The sequence below is a fragment of the Geotrypetes seraphini genome, chromosome 4, assembly GCF_902459505.1.
Source record: "Geotrypetes seraphini chromosome 4, aGeoSer1.1, whole genome shotgun sequence".
NCBI classification, from domain to species: Eukaryota; Metazoa; Chordata; class Amphibia; order Gymnophiona; family Dermophiidae; genus Geotrypetes; species Geotrypetes seraphini.
The window spans coordinates 2490063-2517329 of NC_047087.1; the positions used below are offsets into that span (position 1 = coordinate 2490063).

Below are 27267 nucleotides of genomic sequence, written 5' to 3' on the forward strand. Positions count from 1 at the left end.
TTTTTTTAAACAGCTATTATTATCCCTCTTCTTGTTCTTCCCTTTTATGTTTTTTCTTCTCTTCTATCAAAAATTGTAACTACTCCCCCTCTTAACCACACATGTCTTGTAAGTCTTACCCACAAAATTATTTTAAAGTTATGTCTACACTCAGTTTGTTAAGTTTGTTAAATTTTAACTAACAACAAATTTGTTTTTATGTCAACATTAACATTTTATTTGTTTAATTTATTAATTTATGTTATTATTATTGTACATCGCCTAGTAATTTAAATAGGCGATTCATCAAGAATAAATAAACTTGAAACTTGAATCTAGCTGAGTACCTGGCATCTGGTTTGGCTACTGTTGGAAACAGGGTACTGGGCTTGATGGACCTTCGGTATGTCCCATTATGCCAATTCTTACGTTCTTAACCGACAAAGGTTGTTCTGGTCGCCCATCATCATTGTGCATACAAGAGCCCTTTGACAGGATGGATACCTTGATTAGAGAAGACCGACAATGTCTCAATAGGCTGCAAATTTGGATATCTGCTATATCTGCGTTTGCCATAATGCATGATGACTTGGGATACAGGAAAGTCTGCGCACGATGGGTTCCCAAACAGCTTACTGATCTGCACAAGCAACAGCGTGTAGAGGTTGCGATCCAGTTCCTGAGACGGTATGAAGAAGATCTGAGTATTCTGGAGAGAATTGTCACCAGTGATGAAACATGGGTGCATCACTGTGACCCGGAGAGCAAAAGACAAAGCATGATGAAATAAAGGAAGTGGTGCTCACCTGGCTTTGGAAACAGCCAAAAAACTACTTCTCTGCAAGAATGCAGAAGCTAGTTGAATGATACAACAAATGCATCGTCTTGCATGGGGACTCAGTGGAAAAGTGTTATATTCAATTGCTCACAGTTAAAGCCGTTAAATGTGCGTTGCTCACAGTTAAAGCCGTTAAATGTGCGTTGCCTTTATTTTTTTGATGTACCCTTGTATCGGTCTCACATTTTCATAAACTGTTGGACAGTTTACAACCCTGAAGAAGTTACCAAAACACATTAGAATCCTGGGAAAGAAATTTAGGAAGATCTGTAAGGGTAGACTCTTTGCAGAACATCATAGCCTCTATACCCAATGGGGTACATAGCACTGAGTTACAGGAGTGTCCTTTTAGGATAGTACTTCAAGCATACTTCTCTCATTCAGACATGTTATACAGGTTGTGTCAGTTCACAGCTACACAAGTTACATAAGAACCACCATCTCCGGATCAGACCTTCGGCCCATCAAGTCCGGCGATCCGCACACGCGGAGGCCCAGCCAGGTGTACACCTGGCGTAATTTTAGTCACCCATATCCCTCTATGCCTCTCATAAGGAGATGTGCATCTAGTTTGCTTTTAAATCCTAGGACGGTGGATTCCGCAATAACCTCCTTTGGGAGAGCATTCCAGGTGTCCACCACTCGCTGCGTGAAGCAGAACTTCCTGATATTTGTCCTGGACTTGTCCCTCCCCAGCTTCAGTCCATGTCCTCTTCTCCGTGTCACATTGGACATTGTAAATAACTTATTTTCCTGCTCTATTTTGTCGATTCCTTTCAGTATTTTTAAAGTCTCAATCATATCCCCTTGCAGTCTCCTTGTCCCAAGGGAGAACAATCCCAGTCTCCTAAGTCGTTCCTCATATTCCAAGTTCTCCATACCTTTTACCAGCTTCATTGCTCGTCTCTGCACCCTCTCCAGCAGTTTTATATCCTTCTTTAGGTTGGGAGACCAATGTTGGACACAGTATTCCAAGTGTGGTCTGACCATTGCTCTATAAAGCGGCATTAAAACCCTCTCCAATCTAGAACATAAGAACTGCCATCTCCGGATCAGACCTTCGGTCCATCAAGTCCGACGATCCGCACACGTGGAGGCCCAGCCAGGTGTACACCTGGCGTAATTTTAGTCACCCATATCCCTCTCGGCAGGAGATGTGCATCTAGTTTGCTTTTAAATCCTAGAACAGTGGATTCCGCAATAACCTCCTCTGGGAGAGCATTTCAGTGTCTACTCATGATTCCCTTCTTTATCATGCCTAACATTCTATTTGCTTCTTTGCCGCTGCCGTGCATTGTGCTGACGGTTTCAGGGTCCTGTCTATCAGTACACCCAGGTCCTTTTCTTGTTCGCTCTTACCCAGAGTTGCACCTGACATTTTATACTCGTGCTCCTTGTTCTTTCTGCATAAATGCATTACTTTGCACTTTTCCACATTAAACTTCATCTGCCATTTCTCTGCCCATTTCTCTAACTGACACAAGTCACTCTGGAGTTCCTTGCTATCCTTCTGCGATCTGATTGCTCGGCATAGCTTTGTGTCGTTTGCAAACTTGATGATCTCACTGGATGTTCCTTCTTCTAGGTCATTGATGAAAATATTATATAAGATGGGCCCAAGTACCGAGCCCTGGAGCACACCTCTAGTCACTTTCTCCCAGTCTGAGAACTTCCCATTTATGCCCACTCTCTGCTTTCTGTTCTCCAGCCATTTGTCTACCCATCTTAGTATATCTCCCTCTATTCCATGGCTTTGTAGTTTCCTGAGAAGTCTTATATGTGGAACCTTGTCGAACGCTTTCTGGAAGTCCAAGTATATTATGTCCCCCGTTTCTCCACTATCAATTTGTTTGTTCGGTCTCAAAAAATTGAAGTAAATTCGTCAAACATGATTTCCCTTTCCTGAAGCCATGTTGACTGGCTCTCATCAGGTCATGTCTGAATTGTATGGTTACTAGAAACTCCTTTGCTCTTGGGATATGGGAATGTGAGAAAATTCAGTCTTTCTGGCAGGAAATTTTCTTTTGCACAGAGAATGTTAAGATACTGTTTATTTATCATTCTTGTACAATCCTCCTCTATACCTGGACAAGTGGGTTATTTTCCTATGGTTATCAGATAGCTTGTTGCAAGCCTCAATTATACAATGCTTTGAGCCCCTCCCCTCTTACCTCAGGACTTCCCCCCAGGAATCCAGTTTCTTTCCTACAAGCCAATCTAGAAGCTTGTCTTTTCTGCTTATGTTTATTTTTCTTTAAACTTGCTATCTCTTTTTGCGAATTCCGCCCTTGTCCTGTAGAGGTTCACCACATGGAACAGCTCTGGCTGCGGGAGATTGCAGGCTTTGCGTAAAGTCTGTTTCCAGGGGGTTGGCTACCTGTCAATGCACCCTCTGGATTGCCTGCACTTCAGTTCAATGCTCAGGGACCGTTCCCTTGGGAGCTTGCTTACCCCAGATTTGTGCGCTAGTGGGTTGGAGAGCAGGTTACTTGGCTCCCTAGAGATGTTCCTAGGATCAGGAACTGCATTTCTCTGCACAGTGTGTCTGAGGGTGGCAGATGTCTCCAGTCATTGGTGTTGCACTGGGGGGAGGGGGAGCAGTTAGAAGACCATCAGTCCAGTTTGCATGCTTGTAGAGGAAGAGGATCTCCATGTAAGTCAGCTTCCATTGCAGCAGTACACAGCACCACATGGCACAATGAGTATGGGACTGACAGTCTGAATCATCGATTTGGGGGGGGGGGGTCTTTAGAAGTGACTTTTCAGAGGTTTGGGAGTGTGCCTTAGTCCCCCCTCCCCTCCTAAAATCCCAAAATTGCTGTGTTTTTCCTGGTCTCTTTTGTTCTAAAAACAGCACCCTTGGTGGCCATCTTGGATTTTTCCGATTTGAATTTAAAGTTATTTTTAGCCTCTACAAGCTTTGCTTTTGTAAGAAAATCACTCAAATGGACTCTCCAGGGCAGGATTCTGTGGATTCATGTCCAATTTGTGATAAGAACATAAGCAGTGCCTCTGCTGGGTCAGGCCAGAGGTCCATCATGCCCAGCACTCTGCTCACGCGGTGGCCCATCAGATCCAGGACCTGTATGGTAATCCTCTGTCTATACCATTCTATCCCCTTTTCCTTCAGGAAATCATCCAATCCCTTCTTGAACCCCAATATCATACTCTGTCCTATCACACCCTCTGGAAGCGCATTCCAGGTGTCCACCACCCTCTGGGTGAAGAAGAACTTCCTAGCATTGGTTCTGAATCTGTCCCCTTTTAATTTTTCAGAATGCCCTCTCGTTCTTGTAGTTTTCGAAAGTTTGAAGAATCTGTCCCTCTCCACTTTCTCTATGCCCTTCATGATCTTGTAAACCTCTATCATGGATGGCTATCTGGTGAGCGGCCATGTTCCACATGGACTGTGGCACGGGGTGGGGGGGAGAAATTTTATCCCAAGTACCTTAGACCTCAGAAGGGGTCCTGCCTCTGTTTCTGACCAGGGGCACCCTAAAAAGTCAAAAGCAGGCCCTGAGGACGGTACAATTGCTATTCCAGTGAAACGCAGCCACAATTCATTAGCGAAAGCTCATAAGTCCTCCAAGAGTTCTAAGAAGGATCCACATGAGGCGGCTCCTGTCCTGGATGATGGATTTTCCCCTGAATTTATTAATAGGATATACCTGACTTGAAGAAGGTTTCACTGTACAGGTTGAACAGGTAAGGTGACAAGATGCATTCTTGCCTGACGCCATGTGTTATTGGAAACCAATTAAGGTTGCAGTATTCAGTTCTAACTGCAGCTTCTTGATTTTCATATAGGCTCTCTATCAACTGAGTTATGTGTTTGGGTATTCCCATTTGCACTAGAGTTCTCCATACTTTATTGTGATCCACACAGTCAAAATATTTGCTGTAGTCGATGAAGCAAAGGTATAAGGGATTTTTATATTCTTTGCTCTTCTCCAGTATCCATATAACATTGGCAATAATGTCTCTCGTTCCTAGACCTTTTCTGAAACCAGCCTGAACTTCAGGTAGTTCTTGTTCAAAGTATGATTGGAGCCTTCGTTGTATTATTTTCAGCAATATTTTGCGGACAGGTGGAATTAATGCAATTGTTCTGTACTTGTTACAGTCCTTGGCGTCACCTTTCTTCGTTATAGGTATGAACAGAACAGTGATCTTCAATTGTTTGGCCATGTTTTTTTTTTTGCCCCAAACTGTTGACACAGTTGAGTGACAACCATGATAGCACCTTCTGAGCCTTTTATTAATTCAATTGTAATGCCGTTGATACCAGGTGACTTGTTTTTTGATAAAACTTTAATCTGATATGACTTCTTCTTTTAAAATATCTGGTTCTTAAGAACATAAGAATAGCTTTACTGGGTCAGACCAGTGGTCCATCAAGCCCAGTAGCTCGTTCTCATGGTGGCCAATCTAGGTCACTAGTACCTGGCCAAAACCCAAGGAGTAGCAATATTCTATGCTACCAGTACAGGGCAAGCAGTGGCTTCCCCCAGGTTCTTCTCAATAACAGACTATGGACTTTTCCTCCAGGAACTTGTCCAAACCTTTCTTAAAATCAGCTACGCTATCTGCTCTTACTACATCCTCTGGCAATGCATTCCAGAGCTTAACTATTCTCTGAGTGAAAAAAAATTTCCTCCTATTAGTTTTAAGAGCACTTCCCTGTAACTTCATCGACTGCATTGTGGAAAGCTGGAGTTGATCCCACAACATCAGCCATCTCACCTTTATCCACATGTCTGTTCATCCCTTCAAAGAACTGTTGTTAGATTTGTGAGTTAAGATTTCCCTTGGTTAAATCCATGTTGGCTTTGTGCCATTAATCCATGTCAGTGTGTATGTTTTGTATTTTTGATCGCTACCATTTTGCCAGGCTCACTGGTTTATAATTTCCTGGGTCACCTCTGGAACAATTTTTAAAAACTGGCATAACGTTGGCCACTTTCCAAGTGTACATATACAATTCTAGTACAACAAATACTTTATTCCTTAACCTAAGGGTAGTCAATCAATTCCTGTGAGAATTCTTGTAGAGACCCTCATTAACATTCTTTTGCTCTGCCTCCCATCTTTCTGGGCTGTCCTCTAATTCCTTAGTTGTCTCTCTACAAGTGAGATGGTAGGAGCCCGTCTTTACTGCTTGTGTTTATTTTTCCATTAAATTCAGTTTTTGCTTATTCTTTGTAAGGCTTTTCAATGCTGCAGAACATCTCTGGCTGCAGGAGAGGATGGAGGTCTGCATCCAAGAGGCAGACTGCCTTGCAGTGCACCCACTTGGACAGCCTGTACTAACAGTCCCTTGAAATCAAGGATCGCCACAGGTTCTGTCCGCAATGGGCTTGAGCGCAGGCTTAGTGGCTCCATGACAGTTTTTTTTCCGGATTGGGGCTGACTGCTTTTCTCCCCTGACTGCACACGCAAGGTTCCGGTGGGGGTCAGGTCTCCAGCCAGTCGTTGGGCCTGAGAGGCAGTCTGAAGAAACAAGCAGCCTGGATTCCAGGTTTGTTAGAGGCAGATGTTCTCCCTGTAATCTGTCTGTAACTTCATCACAAGCAGCTTCCAGCACACAGCACAATGAGCAACAGGCTGACAGCCTTTAAATCAAAATTGGGAGGGTCTTTAAAGAGGATATCTTTATGTACTGGGATTACAGCCAGTGTCCCCCCACCTCAAAAATCCTCAAATTGCTAGTTTTTGGACCCCAGTGTAATTCCCACAGGCTGTTTTTAGAGCTAAAATCGCTGCTGTGGTGGCCATCTTGGATTTCCTGATTTGAAAACAAAAGCTTCTATCTGCCTCTAAACACCTCAATTTTGATCAAAACAAGTATGATGGACTCCTCAGGCCAAGATACTTTGGATTTGTGCCAGATTTGTGCTGGATGGCCATCTGAGGATCGTCCGTGTCAAAGGGTGTTAGTGCCCAGTTAGTACGAGAGCCAGGCAAAAAGTCCAGGTTTGAGCTGGGGAGCAGCACAAATGTGTCTCCAGTGAAGTGCAGCCGTGCTGCTGCTGGAAAATCCCCAAAAGGAGCTCGGGAGCATCTGCAGGGGCCATCTGGATGTTCTGGACAGGGATTCCCGACTGAATTCATCAATATGATGTTTGAAGCTTACATGATTAACAAGGACTGCATAGAACCCTCAAGGATTGCAGCCATGCTGATGTGGGGGGTTCCATCCCTAAGAGTGCAATTCTCCAAAAACAGTGCTATGTGCAAGACAGGGAGGTCAAGTCTGAGGAGGACTGGGATGATGAGGGCTCTGTATCAATGCTTTTACTTACCCAGTCTAGATCCTCAGTAGCAGAAGATGCTGCTTAATGTCTAGGGGGCAGGATCCAGATCTGGTGGAGGCCCTTGATCTTGGAGAGGACCCGACTGTATGCAGGCTGCTTAAGCTCTCAGCACTTTTGGAGGTAGTCATGGAATTCCTCTGGGAATTAATGATAGAGAGTCTGCAGTCCTCAAAAACATAGTGCACGCATATGAGCAGCACAAAAGTGCAGGCCACATGTTTCCCCTCTCATCAAGACATTACAAAAATGCTAGTGGACCTTTGGGAGAACTTGGGGGGTCCCTTTGGGTGGCTAAAGCCATGGCAAAGCTTTGTCCAATCCAACCTTTAGGTTTTTATACTGGGTCATCCCTGTGATAGGGCTTGACTTGGTTTACAGCAGGGGTAGGGAACTCCGGTCCTCGAAAGCCGTATTCCAGTCGGGTTTTCAGGATTTCCCCAATGAAAATGCATTGAAAACAGTGCATGCAAATAGATCTCATGCATATTCATTGAGGAAATCCTGAAAACCCGACTGGAATACGGCTCTCGAGGACCGGAGTTCCCTACCCCTGGTTTACAGTAATTAATTCTTCACAAGATCATTAAGTTGGAATATACCGAAATGAGAACATTATTATTAAAATAAGAACGTAAGAACATAAGTATTGCCTCTGCCGGGTCAGACCAGGAGTCCATCGTGCCCAGCAGTCCGCTCCCGCAGCAACCCCTCAGGTCCATGACCTGCAAGTGATCGTTCACCCAAATCGTTAATTCCCTATTCATTTACTATCCTGTATACATAGAAACATAGAAATAGACGGCAGATAAGGGCCAAGGCCCATCCAGTCTGCCCACCCTAATGTCCCTCCCCTACTTTCGCCCTGTGAATAGATCCCTCCCCTACCTTCGCCCTGTGAATAGATCCCATGTGACGATCTCATTTGGCCTTAAAATCAGGCACGCTGCTGGCCTCGATCATATGCAGTGGAAGACTATTCCAGCGATCAACCACCCTTTCTGTGAAAAAGAATTTCCTGGTGTCAGCTCGTAGTTTCCCTCCCCTAATTTTCCACGGATGCCCTCTTGTTGTCGTGGGACCCTTGAAAAGTAAGATATCTTCCTCCGTCTCTATGCGGCCCGAGAGATACTTGAACGTCTCGATCATGTCCCCCCTCTCTCTGCGCTCCTCGAGTGAGTATAGCTGCAATTTGTTTAGCCGTTCCTCGTATGGGAGATCCTTGAGTCCTGAGACCATCCGGGTGGCCATTCTCTGAACCAACTCCAGTCTCAGCACATCCTTGCGATAATGCGGCCTCCAGAATTGCACACAGTATTCCAGATGGGGCCTCACCATGGATCTATACAATGGCATAATGACTTCCGGCTTTCGGCTGACGAAACCCCTGCGTATGCAACCTATGACTTGTCTTGCTTTGGATGAAGCATGCTCCACTTGATTGGCAGCCTTCATGTCCTCACTGACGATCACCCCTAGGTCACGTTCTGCTTCAGTTCTTGTTAGGATCTCGCCATTTAGGGTGTAAGTCTTACATGGATTTTGGCTGCCCAGGTGCATAACTTTGCATTTTTTGGCATTGAAGCTGAGTTGCCAGGACCTATACCAGCGCTCCAGTAGGAGTAGGTCGTGCATCATATTGTCGGGCATTGAAACATCATCTATTGTGCATTTGCCCACTACATTACTTAGTTTGGCGTCATCGGCGAATAATGTTATTTTACCCCGAAGCCCTTCTGCCAAGTCCCTTATAAAGATGTTGAATAGGATTGGGCCCAAGACCGAGCCCTGTGGCACTCCACTGATCACCTCCGTCATTTCAGAGGGTGTGCCTTTCACCACCACCCTTTGAAGCCTACCTCCAAGCCAGTTCCCAACCCATTTCGTCAATGTGTCACCTAATCCTATAGAACTCATCTTGCTCAGCAACCTGCGGTGTGGTACGCTATCGAATGCTTTGCTAAAGTCCAGGTACACGATGTCCAGGGACTCCCCAATATCTAGCTTCCCCGTCACCCAGTCAAAGAAGCTGATCAGGTTGGATTGGCACGATCTCCCTTTTGTAAAGGGTTACCCTCTAATTGTACCCTTCAATCCCCTTATCCTTCAGGAAGTCATCCAATCCCTTCTTGAAACCCAGTATTGTACTCTGTCCTATCACCTCCTCTGGGAGTGCATTCCAGATGTCCACCACCCTCTGAGTAAAGAAGAACTTCCTAGCATTCGTTTTGAATCTGTCTCCTTTCAATTTTTCTGAATGCCCTCTTGTTTTTGTTGTCCCCGCTAGTCTGAAGAATCTGTCCTTCTCCACCTTCTCTATGCCTTTCATGATTTTATAAGTCTCTATCCTGTCGCCTTTAAGTCTCCGCTTTTCCAGGGTGAAGAGCCCCAGCTTCTCCAGTCTTTCAGCATACGAAAGGTTTTCCATGCACTTTATCATCCTTGTCGCTCTTCTCTGGACCCTCTCGAGTATCGCCATATCCTTCTTAAGGTACGGCGACCAGTATTGGATGCAGTACTCCAGATTCGGGCGCACCATCGCCCGATACAGTGGTAGAATAACCTCCTTCGTTCTGGTAGTGATACCCTTTTTGATAATGCCCAACATTCTGTTCGCTTTCTTTGAGGCCGCTGCACATTGCGCCGCCGGCTTCATTGTTTTATCCACCAATACCCCAAGTCTCTTTCTAGGTTGCATTCCCCCAGTACCCTCCCTCCCATCGTATAGCTGTACATCGGGTTCCCTTTCCCTATATGCAAGACTTTACATTTCTCTACATTGAAGCTCATCTGCCATCTTTCTGCCCACTCCCTCAGTTTGTTCAGGTCTCTTTGTAGTTCTTTGCATTCCTCAACGGTTCTGACCCTACTGGAGAGTTTTGTTTCGTCCACAAATTTTATAACTTCACACTTCGTCCCTGTTTCCAGGTCATTTATGAATATATTGAACAGCAGTCTCAACACTGACCCCTGTGGGACACCACTCGTGACCCCTTTCCAGTCAGAGTAGTGTCCCTTAACTCCAACCTTCTGTTTCCTGTCCACCAGCCAGTTCCTGATCCATCTGTGCACGTCCCCTACCACCCCGTGACTCCATAGTTTTCTTAGTAAGCGCTCATGAGGTACCTTGTCGAAGGCCTTTTGGAAATCCAGATATAAAATGTCTATGGGGTCACCCTTGTCCAATTGTTCGCTTATCCCCTCAAAGAAATGCAGTAGGTTTGTTTGGCATGATCTTCCTTTACAGAAACCATTCTACCTTATTCTCATCAGATTATTTTTTCCTAAATGCTGATTGATACTTTCCTTGATCAATGATTCGGCCATCTTCCTCGGCACTGAAGTTAAGCTCACCGGCCTGTAGTTCCCTGAGTCGCTTCTAGGTCCCTTTTTGAAGATAGGTGTAACATTCACTATCCTCCAGTCCTCCGGGATTACCCCTGTTTGCAAGGATAGGTTACAAATCTGCCGCAGTAACTCCGCTGTTTTGTCTCTGAGCTCTTTCAGTATACTCAGTGGACTCCGTCCTGGCCCGGAGATTTGTCAGTTTTTAATCTATCTATCTCTTTGATTACGTCTTTGAGGCTTACCTCCATGCATGATAATTTTCCCTCTTGATCTCCCTTGAAGATATTTTCCGGTTCCGGCACGTTGGATGTGTTTTCTCTTGTAAAGACAGACGAGAAGAACATGTTTAGTCTGTCAGCCACCTCTTTTTCCTCCTTCACCACTCCCTTCCTGTCTCTCTCATCCAGAGGTCCCACCTCCTCCCTTGCCGGCTGCTTTCCTTTAAGAATGGCTTAAAATTTCATGCTTCCTTGGCTAGTCTCTCTTCGTATTCTTTCTTTGCTTTTCTGACCACTCGGTGACATTCTTTTTGTTGCTTCCTGTGCTCTTTCCAATTTTCTTCGGTTTTGTCCTTTTTCCACTTTTGAAAAGATCTTTTCTTGTCTGCTATCACTTTCTTTACTTCATTGGTCATCCATGCCGGGTCTTTCATTTGATTCTTTTTGCATCCTTTTCTAAATCTGGGTATATACAAGTTTTGCGCCTTGTTTACCGTGTCTTTGAATAAGGACCAGGCTTGCTCCACAGTCTGCACTTTCCGGGAGCTGTTTTTGAGTTTTTTTTCTCACCATTCGTCTCATGGCATCATAGTTCCCTTTCTTGAAGTTAAACGCTGTTGCATTTGTTCTCTTATCCTTTGGTAATCCTACTTCCACTTTGAACTGGATCATGTTGTGGTCACTGTTTCCTAACGGTCCCACTACTTCCACTCCCTTAGCAAGTCCTTTCAGCCCGTTGAGAATTAGATCCAGAATTGCTGACCCTCTTGTTGGTTCCTTAACAAGTTGTTCCATGAAGCAGTCCCGTACAGCCTCCATGAACTCCGTTTCCAAGACTCCAGTCTATCCCAGGATATTTGAAATCTCCCATAACTATGGTGTTAGTGTTCTTGCATTCCCGCCTCAGCTCGGCTTCCATTACTGTATCATTTGCTTCAGTTTGCCCAGGTGGATGGTAGTACAGTCCCAACTTTATCTCGGATCCGTTTCTTCCTGGTTTTAACCCATAGTGATTCCAGTTGATCATTGGTCGCTGCTGCGTCCACACTGGTCGAGTGAATGGTGTCCTTAATGTATAGTGCTATTCCTCCTCCTTTCTGATATGTCCTGTCTTTTCGGTAGAGCTTGTACCCTGGCAGTACTATGTCCCATTTGTTTTCCTAGTTCCACCATGTTTCCGTGATCCCTATGATGTCTAGGATCTCATTTTAGGTTATGACTTCTAATTCCCCCATTTTGTTTTTTAGGCTCCTTGCATTAGTGTACATGCAGTTCAAGTCCTGGTGTTTTCTCTTCCTTGTTATTTTCCCTTGGGTTTCATTTTTCTTTCTGTCCCCTACCTGACCAGTCGACTCCTGGTTTTTGTCTCTTTTGCCTTCCCCTTGTGATATGTTCTTATTGTTCTCCTCTTGTTCCTTCCCTTCGTTCTGTTCCATCTTGACTTCCCCCTGTAGGACGCTCCTCCTATCCACCTTTCGTTTCGTCTGGCTCCCTTGCTTTTTCAGGTCCTGTTGTTTGCCATTTGTGTCTTCCCAGCATTTTTCCCACTCAATATCTTCTCGGGATACTGTCTTCCGAACCGTCGACACCAAGTCGACTGTCGGCTTTCCCCTTCTACTTAGTTTAAAGCTTGCTCTATTGCTTTTCTGATGTTATTTGCTAGTTTTCTAGTACCCGCCGTGCTCAGGTGTAGTCCATCTCTCTTGTAAATTGGGAGAATCTATCAATGATTTCTGAAATGATGTAATATTGTGTTCTTGTTGTAAGATGGAAAAATGAATAAAGAATTTGAAAAAAAAAAATGATTCTGAAACAGTAACGTTTTTAAGGATTTATGAAAACTTTGAAGAGAGTGTAAGATTCTAATTTCAGAAGGAAGATCGTTCCATACTTTTACAAAGGTAAATGCAAAGGTGCGAGAGATAAAGCTTAATGTTTTAATTCCTTTAAAAGAGGGGAAAACAAGTTTATATTTTTGAGAAATTCTTGAGTGTAACAATTGTAGGGAACTAGAAGAAATGGAGACCAATGGAGAAAGCCCCCCATGAAGATGGATGCTGAATTTAACCAGCTCTTGTTCCACCAAAGTGAATTCCCTGGTGGTACAAGTTACCATGTGTACATTCTTTCCCATTGAAGGTGGTGTGGTATTAAAGGATGCCGAGGATCACAAGCTAGATTTTGTTGTTAAGAAGCTATTTGAAGCCGCGGCATCAGGTTTAAAAGCAGCAGCGTCTTTTGTCGCCCTTGCTTGCCCTCCAGTTGGTGACTTTTATTTTCACCTTGTTATGATTGCAAATGGTTAAGTTTTGTTTTTTCTGTTATATGTTAATGATATGAACAGAACAGACATGTTTCTCGGGGAGAGCCCCTGCACCCTTCCTTATTCTGTTTCCTCTCTAGGGCTGATCATCTGCTTTGATATGAACTGAGGAATTGGAGGACAGTCCAGAGAGATGGGAGGCAGATCAAAAGAATGCTAATGAGATTCTCTACAAGAATTCTCATGGGAATTGATTGACTACCCATAGGTTCAGGAATAATGTGTCTTGTCTACTAGAAAGAAGATTACTGAGGTAAGAACCTAATCTTTCCATCAAGATTCAAGGTTACATTTATTTGATATATCACTTTATAGGTCAAGCCATTCAGATGGTTTACAATATAAACTATAGAAAATAGAAAGAAACTTCAAATTACTAATTGCTTTACAAGTTCTTTTTTTTTTTTAGTACTATTGGTGCTCTGGGATATATGCAATCTGGTCTGGGTGATTTGCTACTCTTTTTGCCCCATTACATCTTCCAACTTTACAGAAATTTGTTTCAGTTTTTATCACTAGTAAATATTTTTTCTGTTGCTAGTATCACCCCCCCCCCATCCTTTCCTCATTGGAGACCAAAGAAATTAATTTTAATTTAAAACATTTATATCTTGCACATCCCAAAATCTGAGCGAGTTACACAAAAACATTTACAATCTATGTAAATAACACATAAAATATATTCTACATTCATCTGTGTCCAAAATTCAACAAATGATCATATTTGAAAAGGTTTCAAAAAAAATAAAAATAAAAAATGCGCCTTCAAATATTTACGAAAAGATAAAAGAGGTTACACTTTGAACTGAATCTGAAAGAGTATTCCACAGTTATGGATCTGCCAAACAAAACACATGGGAATGAACCATGTTGTAACGGGAGGAATTTCCAGCATCTCTTACCCTGCTGTAGCTTTCTTAATGAGTGCGCCTCCTTTGGTCACTTGTTTGCTGTCTTTCCAGTCTTCCATTTTGGCCAGACCTCCCTTTTTGGAGGTGTCCGATGTTTGGCAATTTAGCATGGCTTCTCATTGAGTCGTGAGCTTTCACCTTTTCATGTCTAAGTTGTCCATTAGCTAGATCCTTACTGGTTATTCTGGACCTATCATCCTGTTTCTGCTTTCCCCTGTGTCTCATCTCTTCTTACATTGGTTTGTGCCTTCTGGATATATAACATATTTGATGATATTAATTCCTGCTCTAGTCATTAGTCATCTTCATTGTTCTAGATGTTGGCTTCAACAGTACCTTTAGCGCTTTCATAGGGTAGGCTTACTCTTAGATATTTACCTTTTGGAATTCCTATTTGCTCCTTCTCTGATGTTTGGGGGGGGGGTGTTTGTCCCACACTAATTGGGACATTATTTTGCTATGCCCCATTTGTTCTGTTCCAGTCATGATGATTATTTTCTTTGCTTTACTCATGCCAGACTAGACCAGAAACCCTCCCTCTCTGGATTTCCTTAAGTGTTTTCTTCTTATAGATAATAGCTTCTGCTTTTCATTTTTTTCACTTGGGTACCTCACATCTGACTCAGGGCCAGATTCTCAAAACTTACCGTGCCCTTAATGATGCTCGCTAAACTGGTTCCAGCTGGTTTAGCATGCCAGTATTTTACCGGCCGATTATCGGAACGGCTCACCGTGATCTTTTCTGAGCTTCCTAGCAGTCTCCAACACTGCCATGCAAATGTAGTACAATGGGGTCGTTAATATTAAAATGGAAGTAAAATGGGCTCATTAATATTTAAAGGAGCACTCAGGGCGATTCTCTGTCATTGTCGGTTGATTCCCTAACCTCGTTCTGCCACATTTGTGGGCAAAATTTTCCGGCAGCCACTAACAGGAAAGTAAGGTTTGACAGTTCAGGACCCCCGCCTCCCCCTGCACATTTATTTTTAAAAAAAGAAGACACCCAAATCGAAGGATGGCAGGAGGAATGCCCACTCCTTCCTGCCGCCAGGGAACCCACCCCCCCAACAACCCCCTTGCACCTTTTAAATTGAAGGACTGTAGGAAGAATGCCTACTCCCTCCAGCTGGCAGGCTCACCTTCAAAATGGCAGGCTTTCCCCTTCCTGGTGCATCCTTGCATACACCAGGGAGGGGCCTAAAGCTCTGATTGGTACGGGCACCTAAGGCCTCTTGCTATCAACAGGGAACCCTTGTTAATGTGAATAATGTTGCTCCTCAAAAGCCTTGACCTAAACTTGTGTATCTTAGAGGAGTCAAGAATTGCATATGGTGGGACATTTAAAAAAATATCAAAGGTATTGGAAATGGACAAAGCGCAAGCCTTTTTCAGAGTTAAGAAGGTTTTAGAACACGAATCCATGGTGTGAAATGCTTATGAGAAAGACTTGGGAAAATCATTAAGAAATATTTCATCATGAAAAGGGTGGTGAATGCATGAAAGTTTCCCCTAGTGGAGAGGGTGGAGACTTAAATATATCAAAGTCAGCCTGGAATAAGCAGAGAAAAGCCAAAGATCCGAAGGGGGTCTGTAGAACTGCATAGATAGACCCAGTAGTTATTATTTGGATGATAAGCCTGATAGAGTGGATGCTGTGGAGGGGCCATTTGGCCTTTATCTGCCATCATATTTCTCTTCAGTCACCGAACTCTTATTTGCCCCTTTAGGTTGGTTATGCCATTCGCTTTGAAGATTGTACCTCAGAGAAGACCATGATCAAGTATATGACAGATGGAATTTTACTCCGGGAGTCACTGCGAGAGGCTGATCTTGACCATTACAGTGCCATCATCATGGATGAAGCCCATGAGAGATCCCTGAACACAGATGTGCTCTTTGGACTTCTGCGAGAGGTGAGCGGAATGAATGGTTGTGTGTGTAAATCTAAAGGCAGAAATAAGAAACTAAGAGCCCTGACAGTCTTCAGCAAAAGTCATTTTTTCAACAAAATGCTTTTCAATGATTTGTTCCCTGTTATGATTTGCTGCTAATATTTTCATGTGTAGGTTGGTACATCAAGTGAATACATCTAATCAATCCAATCTTAACATTCTTACTGGGGTGTTAGAGAATATGGCCTGGTAACTTTCCAAGAGTTTAGAAACGAGGGTCTTTTCACTGTCTACTCTTTTTTGCCCTCTTTTTGCAAAGCAGTAGCTTGTTGTATTCTAGCTGCAACATTAGTTGGGTAATATTGAATAATCTGTTAGGGACGAGAGTGAGACAAAGCTAACCGATGAAACGGACTGGGACACAAACTCAAGCACTGAGCTTCAGGAGAACCCATTCTCTTCCCAACCAACATCTCTTTCTCTCTGTCCTTCCATGAATCTAACTTTTCTTCTTCTCTCATCCTTCCCTATTGTCAACATGTCTCCCTCTTTCTCATACTGTCCATCTGTCTTGAGAGATCGAGGCATCTCTCCCACCCCCTCTACTGCCACATCCAACATTTCTCCCTCTCTCATCCCCTGGATCATGTGCAGCATTTTTCATCACTGCCCACCAGCCCCATGCCCATTTCTCTTTCTATCACCCTTCTCCACCACAATGCCACATCTCTCCCTCCATCACTATGTCCAACATTCCTCCCCCTTGCATCCCCTTCAATCTGTCCCTCTGTTCCCTCTTCACCATCATATCTAACATTTCATCCTTCTGTTCTCTGTGCATCTCTGCCTAACTCCTCGCTCTCTCTATGCCCAATTGTCCTCTTTCTTCCTTTCTCTCTCACTCACACACACATGCCCAACAATTCTCCCTTTCTATTCCCTCCCTCCTATGTCACTTTAGTGCCCCCTTCCTCCCTCCCTTATGTATCCCATATTCATGCCCCCTCCATTCCTTCTGTGTCCTGAGTTCGTGCCCCTCCTGCCTTCTAGCCTTTGTCCCAAAATCATGCTCCTCCCATGTCCCACCACGCTCCTTCCCCCACCCTCCTTTCTCCCTTTGTCCCAGATCATGTCCCCTCTCTCCTTTACTTGCTCGAGCTGCACTCACTCCTTCTGCCTTCAGTGGCACTCATTGCAGGGATGCGCAGGCAGCGATTCACATGCTGCACATGGCTGACCTACAACTCCTGATGTCTGAGAGAAGGTTTTCGGGTCAGCTGTGTGCAGCATGTGAACTGCTGCCTGCACGTCCCTGCAACGAGAGTCACTGAAGGCAGAAGGAGGTAACTGGGAATTCCTCAGCCATCCCTGCTGGCTCAGAAGGCTTTGCTCTGACATCAGCTCTGACATCGGAGGGAAGCCCTCTAGGTTGGCTTCGGTGGAAGGGGGCAGTTGGGAAGGAGGGATCCCTGGCAGCAGCTTGACAGGAGGGTAGAGGGCAGGAAGGAGACATCCCCGCTGGTGGCTTCGAGAGGAGAGTGGAGGGCAGGAAGAAGGGATCCCCAGTAAGGGCTTCGGTGGGCAGGTAGGCAATATCCTCAGTGGCAACCAGTGCTTCATACGCCCTGTAAAGAAACAGCTCGTGTACCCCTAAGGGTATGCATACCATGTGTTGAGAAACACTGGTCTATATAGAAGAAATGCTCATTGGACTTTATGAATTTGCTTGCCCTTAAGATGGAAACAGAGAAAAATGAAGGCAGATGAAGACCATATGGCCTATCTAGCCTGCCTATCCATACCATCTACTATCCCTTCCTCTCCATTAGAGATCCAATGTACATGTCCCAAGCTTCATCTCTACCAGGAAGCTGTTCCATGCCTTCACCACCCTCTTGTTGTTTCTTTATGCTGGGATTAAGTCATGCCCCACAAAGTGTTGTAGGCATTTTTTTTTATACAAGAAAATTTTTATTGTTTTTCCAAAACAAAACATATACTGCACACAGTCAAGCCATACAACAAACACAGTTGGGACCACTCGTGGTCTATGAAAACAACTTACATCTCCCATTCCCATTCCCATCCCTTCCCTCCCACCCCCCACCCCCACCCCCATCCCTGCTCAACCACCTCTCAACCCACCCCAGTTTACATGCTCAACAAATAGCTATGGGCTCTCTGAGGCATTGTGTCCCAAATAAGCATCTAAATCTGTAGAAATTGCCTCCAAGCTCTGGGCGAGGCCCATTTCATGTCAAGCCTCTCCATACGCAGCAAAGCATATATCTCATTTTTCCATTCTGTCATTGAAGGAGCCTTACTGGGTCATACCAATGGTCCATCAAGCCCAGTAGCCTGTTCTCACGGTGGCCAATCCAGGTCACTAGTACCTGGCCAAAACCCAAGGTGTAGCAATATTCCATGCTATCAATACAGGGTAAGCAGTGGTTTCCCCAATGCCTTCTCAATAACAGACTATGGACTTTTCCTCTAGGTACTCCTGTCTCCAATTATTCAAAATATATTTCTGTGCCTAAAGGAACAGTTTCTCAAGTAACCGATTGGTGGCATTCCTTGTTCATTTTTTTATTTTTCTAATAACTTATGTATTTGTGTTTGCAGGTGGTAGCCCGACGGGCTGATTTGAAGTTGATTGTCACGTCAGCCACTATGGATGCTGAAAAATTTGCTGCATTTTTTGGAAATATTCCAATCTTCCATATTCCTGGGCGCACATTCCCTGTGGATATTCTGTTTAGCAAGGTAAAAATGTAGGCGCTTTTCTGCCGGGTGCAAGTGGATGTAACTGGCTGCTTGGGAGAGAGCGATGCATGTGACAAAATGTACAAACCCTTATCATTAATTTGTATGGAGGGCAGTTTTCAAACCTTCAAATAGTAAGTAGCTGTATACCTTCATGAAAAGCTGTGCTCTTTAATTATATAAGTATTCTCACCTGCAACAGAGAGAGGGGAGTCCTGGTGAAGGTGGAACTTGCAGATCACATGTGGGCATTTAATTTTGAAATCCCTGCTGGTGATATAATCTCCAAGGGTGGAATAAGTAGAATGTACCTGTGGCATGACAACAGAGAGATTTGCAGGTCCATGGAGTCCAAGCACCCCACAGGGCTTCCAAATGAGCCCCCTAAATAGCTGTGAGGAAGGAGCTAGGGATAGAACAGTTCAGAGCCCGGAGGTTCGTTAACCTTTAAGACTTGTTTTAAATTGCGGATATTTATTTATTAGGCAGTGATTCAATCTGTTGTGTTAGCAGTTTGGACTGCTTAACATTGTGCATTTAGGAATGACATCTTCCGACGTGAAGTATAAGTTGTTATCCCAGGGCAAGCAGGCAGCATATTCTCACACGTGGGTGACGTCATCGACGGAGCCCCGGTACAGACACTTGAAAAGTAAATTGCAACTTTAAATTTAGAGAGTTTGCGATCAACCCACACCGCGCATGTGCGAGTGCCTTCCTGCCCAATGTAGGCACGCAGTCCCTTCAGTTTCTTAGTTTCTGTGTAGCTAAGAAGTCGTGTTCAACGTTCATTGAAAATTTTTTCTATTTAGCTGCCTTCCTGCTCTCGCGGATTGTGACTTTTTGTTTCTTCTTCTCCCTTTAAAAAAAAAAAAAAAAAATTGAGAAAAATATTTTTTTCTTTCCTTTTGCCGTCGCGGGTCTTCAGCCCGATGGGGCCTTTTGAATTCCTTTCACCATCAAATTTGATTTTTCAATGGCGGTCTTTCCGTCCATGTCCCACCTGCCGATGGGATTCAAAAAGTGCGGTCGCTGTGCTCGGGCTATCTCCGTCACCAGCCCTCACCGCTGGTGTCTCCAATGTCTGGGATCCGAGCATCATCCTGAAACTTGTTCTCGCTGCTCTTCTCTCCAGAAGCGCACCTTGAAGAACTGGTTGCTTCAGCAAAAACAACTTTTCGGCGCCACAATGGAAGCGGAGCCGACTTCATCTCCAACACCGTCCGCGCTGACCACGACCGCACTGACTAAGACGACACCAAGATCTTCAATCACACTGGATCCACCAACTTTAACTCCGGTGTCGCAGTTCACTATTGTCTCTGGATAAGCCGGATAAGAAGCCTTCCACTACCCCCTCTGGGACGCAGGTCAAAGCTGCAGTGAGCCATGTCCTGCCAACCTTGTGTATGTCCCGTAAGCGCATGGCTCTGATATCAGTGAGTACCTCTTCTTCGGCCTCATCATCCCCGGACCGTGTTGAGCAGCCACCCGTACCAACCAACAAGAAGCAAATGGTACCGGCACTCTCCCTTAAGCAGAAAATTGACAACCTGCTTCGGGAGGAATTAGGGGAACACTTTCACCTCTTGGTGCCGGCCCAGCTTTTGTCAAGTCCGGCACCAACTCTCCAGGAACCAGTCCGGTCTGGTTGCTCAGGGCACCGACCACTCCTCTGATTGCTACTCCACCCGTGTGGACATCCTTGACACAGGAGTCGAACATTCCACTACTTTGGCACTGGTCCTCCTCAGCTACATCTCGGGAGGCTACTCTGGCATGGTCAGGGAAAGACTCCCGTAAGACTAAACATCTCGAGGCCTCAACATGGAGCCATCAACACCAATCCCACAATTCTCTGTTAAGAGATTCTGATTTATTGGGGGATTCTGAGCCAGAGATGCCATCTACTACAGAGGAGGATTCTTCGGTTTTTGGTTCCCTTCGCCATTCGCCTACCAGAGCCTCTTTTCCTTTGGATAAACTTTCCTTCTCCAGATTTCAACGCCAGATGGCTCAAGACCTGAACATTTCTTTGGAGGCGGATTCCAAATACAGCAAAGAATATTTGGAGACTCTTGACTATGATATTCCTCCTAAGGAAATGCTGAAGCTTTCACTCCATAATAATAATAATAATAATAACTTTATTTTTCTATACCGCCATAGTCAGGCAACTTCTAGGCGGTTTACATTGTAAGAAGGCTGGACATTCAGCGAATAACAAGAGGTCTTAGTACAAAACGATAAGTCTACATACAATACAATACAGTACAGAACAATACAGTGAGTCTAAATACAATACAATGCAATAAGACTAGATACAATACCATACAATGTGTCTAATACAATATAATAGTCTAATGGGAAACTAACGTGCTAAATGGAGTTCTAGGGGTAATGAATACCTGAATACTTTAGAGCTTACATATGAGTAGGAGTTCTATGAGTAGAGGATATCTGAATAGATGAGGAGCTTCTTGAGAGGAAGAAAGGCGTTTACGGGGAGGGGAGTCCTAGTGAGGGAGGGTCTTAGTGAGGAGGGGGATCGTTTTAGTCAACGAATTTTGCGAATAGGGCGGTTTTGATCGATTTACGGAATGTACTGTAAGACAGATGGGTTCGTTTATGTAGTTTTTCAGCCAAACTTGCTGTCTGCTTGCTTGGAACTTAAAGGTTCTATCCAGGAATGACTTGTATCTGCAGCCTGTAATCTTTGGGTATGCAAAGATGTTTTTGTTTCTGGTTGCTTGTGTGGGGTTGTGCAGGATGAAGTGCGTTTGCAGGTGTGAAGGTGCTAGTCCCCAGGCTTGCCTGAAACAGGTGCATGACATCCTTAGAGAGACTTTCTATAAAAACCTCATTCCATGCCAGTGGCTCCCAAAAGGTTGAAATCTCTTTACAAAGTTGTCCCATTGCCTGGCTTTGATAAGCCTCAATTGCCCCATGAGTCCCTAGTGGTCAAGTCCACCTTGAAGAAATCTGGGGCGAGTGTGTATGTGTCTGTTCCTCCTGGTATGCATCTGTTCCTCCTGGTAGAGAGGGCAGGACAATGGACAAGTTTGGCAGACGCCTCTACCAAAACTCAATGTTGACAAACAGGGCATCATATTACACTTTTTTCTTTTCCTACTACATGAAACATCTCGTCAAACAGTTTTCATCGTTTCAGAAATACTTTCCTTCACGTAAAGCCAATAATTTCCAGTCTCTTGTCTCTACTACCCTCCAACTTCGTAAGTACATGGTGAGATCCATTTAACACTTTTGAACTCATTTCTTGAGCGGCAGCTATGTTGGTGGCGATGAGATGTCTTGCGTAGTTATGTATTTCAGACCTCGACGTTAACCACCAAGACTGTCTGGCCAATGCTCCATGTCTTGGTGATGAGCTGTTTGGAGCTTCAACTGCCATTCAAAAGCTGTCTGCCCACAAAACCAGATGGGATGTGCTGGTGAAGCCCAAAAAGAAGCCTCCACCTGCTCGTCCTTTTAAACCTGCTTCTTCTTACCAGCGCAAATATGCTGCAAAGCCTACTGCTCCTGCTCCTCCTGCACCTCGTAGGCAGAGGCAACAGCCATGTCAACAACCTAAACAACTGGCTGCTCTTCAAAAGCCTGCCCAGCCTTTTTAACATGTTCCTTCAGAGCATAGCCTCAATCCCTCTGCTACTCACTCTGCCTCAGCCAATAGGGGGGGGGGTCTTCAGATTTACATCAATCACTGGGAGTTCATTACATCAGATCTTTGGGTCCTCTACATCATTTGTCAGGGTTATGTCCTTCATTTTCACACCCTTCCTCCAGATCATCCTCCAAGAGAGTCTGCTTTAAACACGACATAGACCTCTTTACTACTCCAAGAGGTTCAATCCCTCCTTCTTCTCAGTGCCATCAAGGAAGTTCCTCCCTCTTCAACAAGATCAAGGCTTTTACTCCCGATACTTCTTGGTTCCAAAGAAGACGGGAGGACTACGACCCATTCTGGATTTCCGAGCTCTCAACAAATATTTTGTCAGGGAGAAGTTTCGAATGCTTTCTCTTGCCCTTCTCTATCCCCTATTGGCTCAGAACGAATGGCTATGCTCTTTGGTACTCAAAGAAGCCTATACGCAAGTACCAATCCATCTGGCTTCCAGGAAGTATCTTCGATTTCAAATCAGTCATCATCACTACCAGTATAAAGTTCTTCCGTTCAGCCTGGCATCTTCCCTCAGAGTCTTCACGAAACATAGAAGATGATGGCAGAAAAGGGCCATGGCCCAACAAGTCTGCCCACTCTAATGACCCACTCCCTAAATTCTTCCCTGAAGTGATCCCACATGCTTATCCCATTTTCTCTTAAAGTCCAGTGTGCTGCTGGCCTGAATTACCTGCAGTGGAAGACTATTCCAATGATCAACCACCCTTTCGGTGAAGAAGTACTTCCTGGTGTCACTATAAAATCTCCCACCCCTGAGTTTCAACGGATGTCCTCTTTTCACCGTAGGTTCTTTAAGAAAAAAGATATACTCTTCTACCTCAATACGGCCCGTGACATATTTGAACGTCTCAATCATGTCTCCTCTCTCTACGCTCCTCGAGTGAGTATAGCTGCAACTTACCCAGCCTTTCCTCATACGGGAGATCCTTGAGTCCTGAGACCATCCTGGTGGCCATTCGCTGAACCGACTCCATTCTCTGCACATCATTTTGATAATGTGGTCTCCAGAATTGTACACAATATTCCAGATGAGGTCTCACCATGGATCTGTACAACGGCATTATAACTTCAGTCTTCTGGCTGACGAAGCTTCTTCGGATACAACCCATCATTTGTCTAGCCTTGGATGAAGCTTTCTCCACTTGATTGGTAGACTTCATGTCTTCGCTAATGATTACTACTCCCAAGTCCTGTTCTGCTGTAGTTCTTGCTAAGGTCTCACCATTTATCCCAGGACAAGCAGGCAGCATATTCTTGACTGATGGGTGACGGCACCGACGGAGCCCCGGTACGGACAATTTTAGAGTGATTGCACTCTAAGAACTTTGAAAGTTCTAGTAGGCCGCACCGCGCATGCGCGAGTGCCTTGCCTTCCCGCCCGCGCGCGGTCTCCAGTTTCTTAGTTTCCGCGGAGCTAAGAAGACGCGTGTTCCAACTGCTGTTGGAAAATTTTTTCAAATTTTTCTCGCCTTCCCGCTCGCGCATTATTTTCTTGTCGTGATTTATTCACCTTATCGTTTCTTTCTTTTATTTTTAAAAAAAAAAAAAGTCCATTTTTTTTTTCGACTTTTTTCCGGTCAGCCCCGGCGGGGCCTGTTGGCACCATCGAAGCCTCGGGCTTCGATTTTGCTACGGCCGTTTTTCCCTTCATGCCTCCTTCACCGGGTTTTAAGAAGTGTCAGCGGTGTGCACGTCCTATTTCTCTTTCCGACCCGCACAAGTGGTGCCTTCAGTGTCTGGGTCCGGACCATAGGGCAGAAACGTGCACCCGTTGCAGTTCTCTCCAAAAGAGAACTCTAAAGAATCGCCAAATTCAACAGCAAATTCTTTTCGGTGCCGCCATGGAAGTTCCCCCGGCATCGACACCGTCATCTTCCTCCAAATCGGCACCGGTGACTTCGACACCGCAAGATCCATCCTCGGTGTCGCACCCTGTAGGTAAGCCGGGCCATCCCCTACTGCCCTTAGCCCGCCAGTCGAACAAGGAGTGAGCCAAGTCCTGCAGACTGCGCGCCGGCCTCGCAAACGCTCCGCTCCTATTGAAGTCACTGCCTCTTCATCGGCATCGACTTCGCCTGAGCGTCGAGCTACACCGCAGGTACCGAGCAAGAAAAAAGCGGTACCAGTGCCATCGGGACTGTCTCTGGATGAGAGAATAGCATCCATCCTTCAGGTCCAGCTTAAGGAGCAGTTACAACACTTGCTCCCGGCTCTGCTGACTCCGAGCCTTCCAGTGTCGGTACCTACTGAGCATTTGGTGCCGATCGTCGAACAGCCTGTTTTGTCGGCATCGACGTTGTCGGCACCGCAAAAATCTGTTTCTATGCCTGTTCTCTCGGCGGAACCGAAGTCTCTTCGACGCACTGCTTACTCGACTTCGGAGCCGGTGCCGTTCTCTGACACCCGTATTGTTGTACAGTCACCCGGTACGGTGTCCATGAGGTCTGGTAAATCGGTACGCAAAACCAAGCATACTGAACCTTCTACCCCACTTTCTCAGGGCCGTCTGTCAACGGTACGGGACCCTGATTTGTGGGATGATTCTGATGACCCCCTCGGTACCGAGGCAGATTATTCCTCGGAGGAGGATGTTACATCGGTGCAGGATCCTGCTGGTAAGCCAGAGCACTCGTCCTTCACCAAGTTTCTTAAGGAGATGTCGGACACCCTTTCCACAGAGAGGGCAAGGCCATGGATAAATTTGGTAAAAGACTTTACCAAAATGCAATGCTGGCCAACCGTTCAGGTAACTATGCGTTTCACTTCTCTTTTTACCTGAAACATTTGATTCAGCAAGTCTCTTCTTTTCAAAAGTATCTTCCTGACCGTAAGCTTCCTGCATTCCAACAATGTACTTCCAGTCTCCTACAACTCTGGAAGTTCATGGTCCGGTCCATCTATGATACTTTTGAACTCGCATCCCGAGCCACGGCTATGTCTGTAGCGATGAGACGATTGGCATGGCTCCGAGTCTCCGACCTTGATGTGAACCACCAGGACCGCCTTGCCAATGCTCCCTGCATGGGTGATGAGCTCTTTGGAGACTCTATGGATACCACCACTCAAAAGCTCTCTGCCCATGAGACGAGGTGGGATACTTTGCTGAAAAATAAAAAGAAGCCTCCTCCTCCTCGTCCATTTAGACAGCAGCCATCATATCGGAGGCGGTTTTCTGCTCGGCCAGTTCAGCCTCAACCTCCACAACCTCGGAGGCAGCGGCAACAGCACCAACAAGCACGTCAGCAACAGCCGCCTACCATAAAGCCTGTCACTCAGACTAAGCCGACTCAGCCCTTTTGACTCCCTTCTCCTGGGCATTGGCAGTCTCCCTCCCTCCTGTCCTCTTCCACAGCCCATAGGAGGTCGATTAACCATTTTTCACTCTCGATGGGAGGTAATCACCACCGACCAGTGGGTGCTCTCGATCATAGCCCATGGCTACTCCCTCAATTTTCAGACTCCTCCGCCATTAGGCCTGCCAAAAGAGTCTGCTTCCAACAAGTCTCAGTCCCTCCTTCTCGCTCAAGAGGTTTAATCTCCTTCTTCTCAATGCCATCGAAGAAGTTCCTCAAGATCAGCGAGGTCAAGGTTTTTTACTCCCGGTACTTTCTAGTTCCCAAAAAGACCGGAGACCTCAGACCCATCTTAGATCTCAGAGATCTCAACAAATGTTTGGTCAAGGAGAAGTTCAAAATGCTCTCTCTTGCCACCCTCTACCCTTTTCTCGCTCAGGGCGACTGGCTATGCTCCCTCGATCTCAAAGAGGCTTACACACACATTCCTATCCATCTGACGTCCAGGCAATATCTGCGCTTTCTCATCAATCAACATCATTATCAGTACAAAGTGCTACCCTTCGGCCTGGCCTCCTCTCCCAGGGTATTCACCAAATGTCTGATTGTGGTAGCGGCCTATCTCCGCTCTCACAACTTTCAAGTCTTCCCTTATCTGGACGACTGGTTGATCAAAGCTCATTCCCCTCAGGCGGTTCTGCTTGCCACCAATCAGACCATTCACTTCCTTCGACTATTAGGGTTCGAAATCAATCTACCCAAGTCTCACCTAATTCCGACCCAGTGACTTCAATTTATTGGAGCCGTTCTGGACACTGTTCTGATGAGGGCGTTTCTTCCATCCAACCGCCTTCACGCCATCCTCCATCTCTGTCAGCAGGTGTTTCAACAGATTACCATTTCTGCGAATCACATGATGGTGCTATTGGGGCACATGGCTTCGACAGTACATGTCACACCCTTCGCACGTCTTCACCTGCGTACTCCTCAATGGACCTTAGCGAACCAATGGTCCCAAGCGACGGATCCTTGTTCACAACACATATCTGTGACCTCGTCTCTTCGACAGTCGCTTCTTTGGTGGTTGACATCTTCAAATCTATCCAGAGGTCTGCTGTTCCATCTACCTCCTCATCAACTAGTCATCACCACAGATTCCTCCCCCTACGCCTGGGGAGCTCACTTGAACGAATTCCAAACTCAGGGATTTTGGACTGCCCAGGAAAAGAAACACCACATCAATTTCCTGGAACTCCGAGCGATGTTCTATGCCATCAAGGCGTTTCAACATCTTCTCTTTCCTCAAGTACTACTCATTTGCACAGACAATCAAGTTGCAATGTAATACATCAACAAACAGGGAGGAACGGGCTCTCGCCTTTTGTGTCAGGAAGCCCAACGGATTTGGTCTTGGGCGACAGCTTGTCACTTATTCCTGAAGGCTATCTACATTCAAGGGGAATAGAATTCCTTAGCGGACAATCTCAGCAGAATTCTCCAACCTCACGAATGGACTCTCGATCCCTCGACTCTTCAGACCATTTTCGCTCAATGGGGCACTCCTCAAGTGGACCTTTTTGCAGCTCCCCACAACCATCAGCTGCCCCTGTTTTGCTCCAGACTCTACTCTCCTCACCGTCTGGCGCCCGATGCATTTCTCCTGGATTGGACCAGTCTCTTCCTAT

At 45.4% G+C, this 27267-nt stretch overlaps 1 protein-coding gene across 4 annotated transcripts in view; it reads left to right on the forward strand.

Moving 5' to 3' along the window:
• The window catches only part of DHX38 (DEAH-box helicase 38), a 370469-nt gene that overhangs the window by 184952 nt on the left and 158250 nt on the right, over nt 1-27267 (forward strand). For all 4 annotated transcript variants that reach the window (XM_033942501.1, XM_033942499.1, XM_033942500.1 and 1 more), the window contains 2 exons: nt 15656-15841; nt 18446-18586. In XM_033942501.1, the coding sequence (XP_033798392.1) occupies nt 15656-15841; nt 18446-18586 (327 nt within the window). The remainder of the gene's footprint in view (nt 1-15655; nt 15842-18445; nt 18587-27267) is intronic.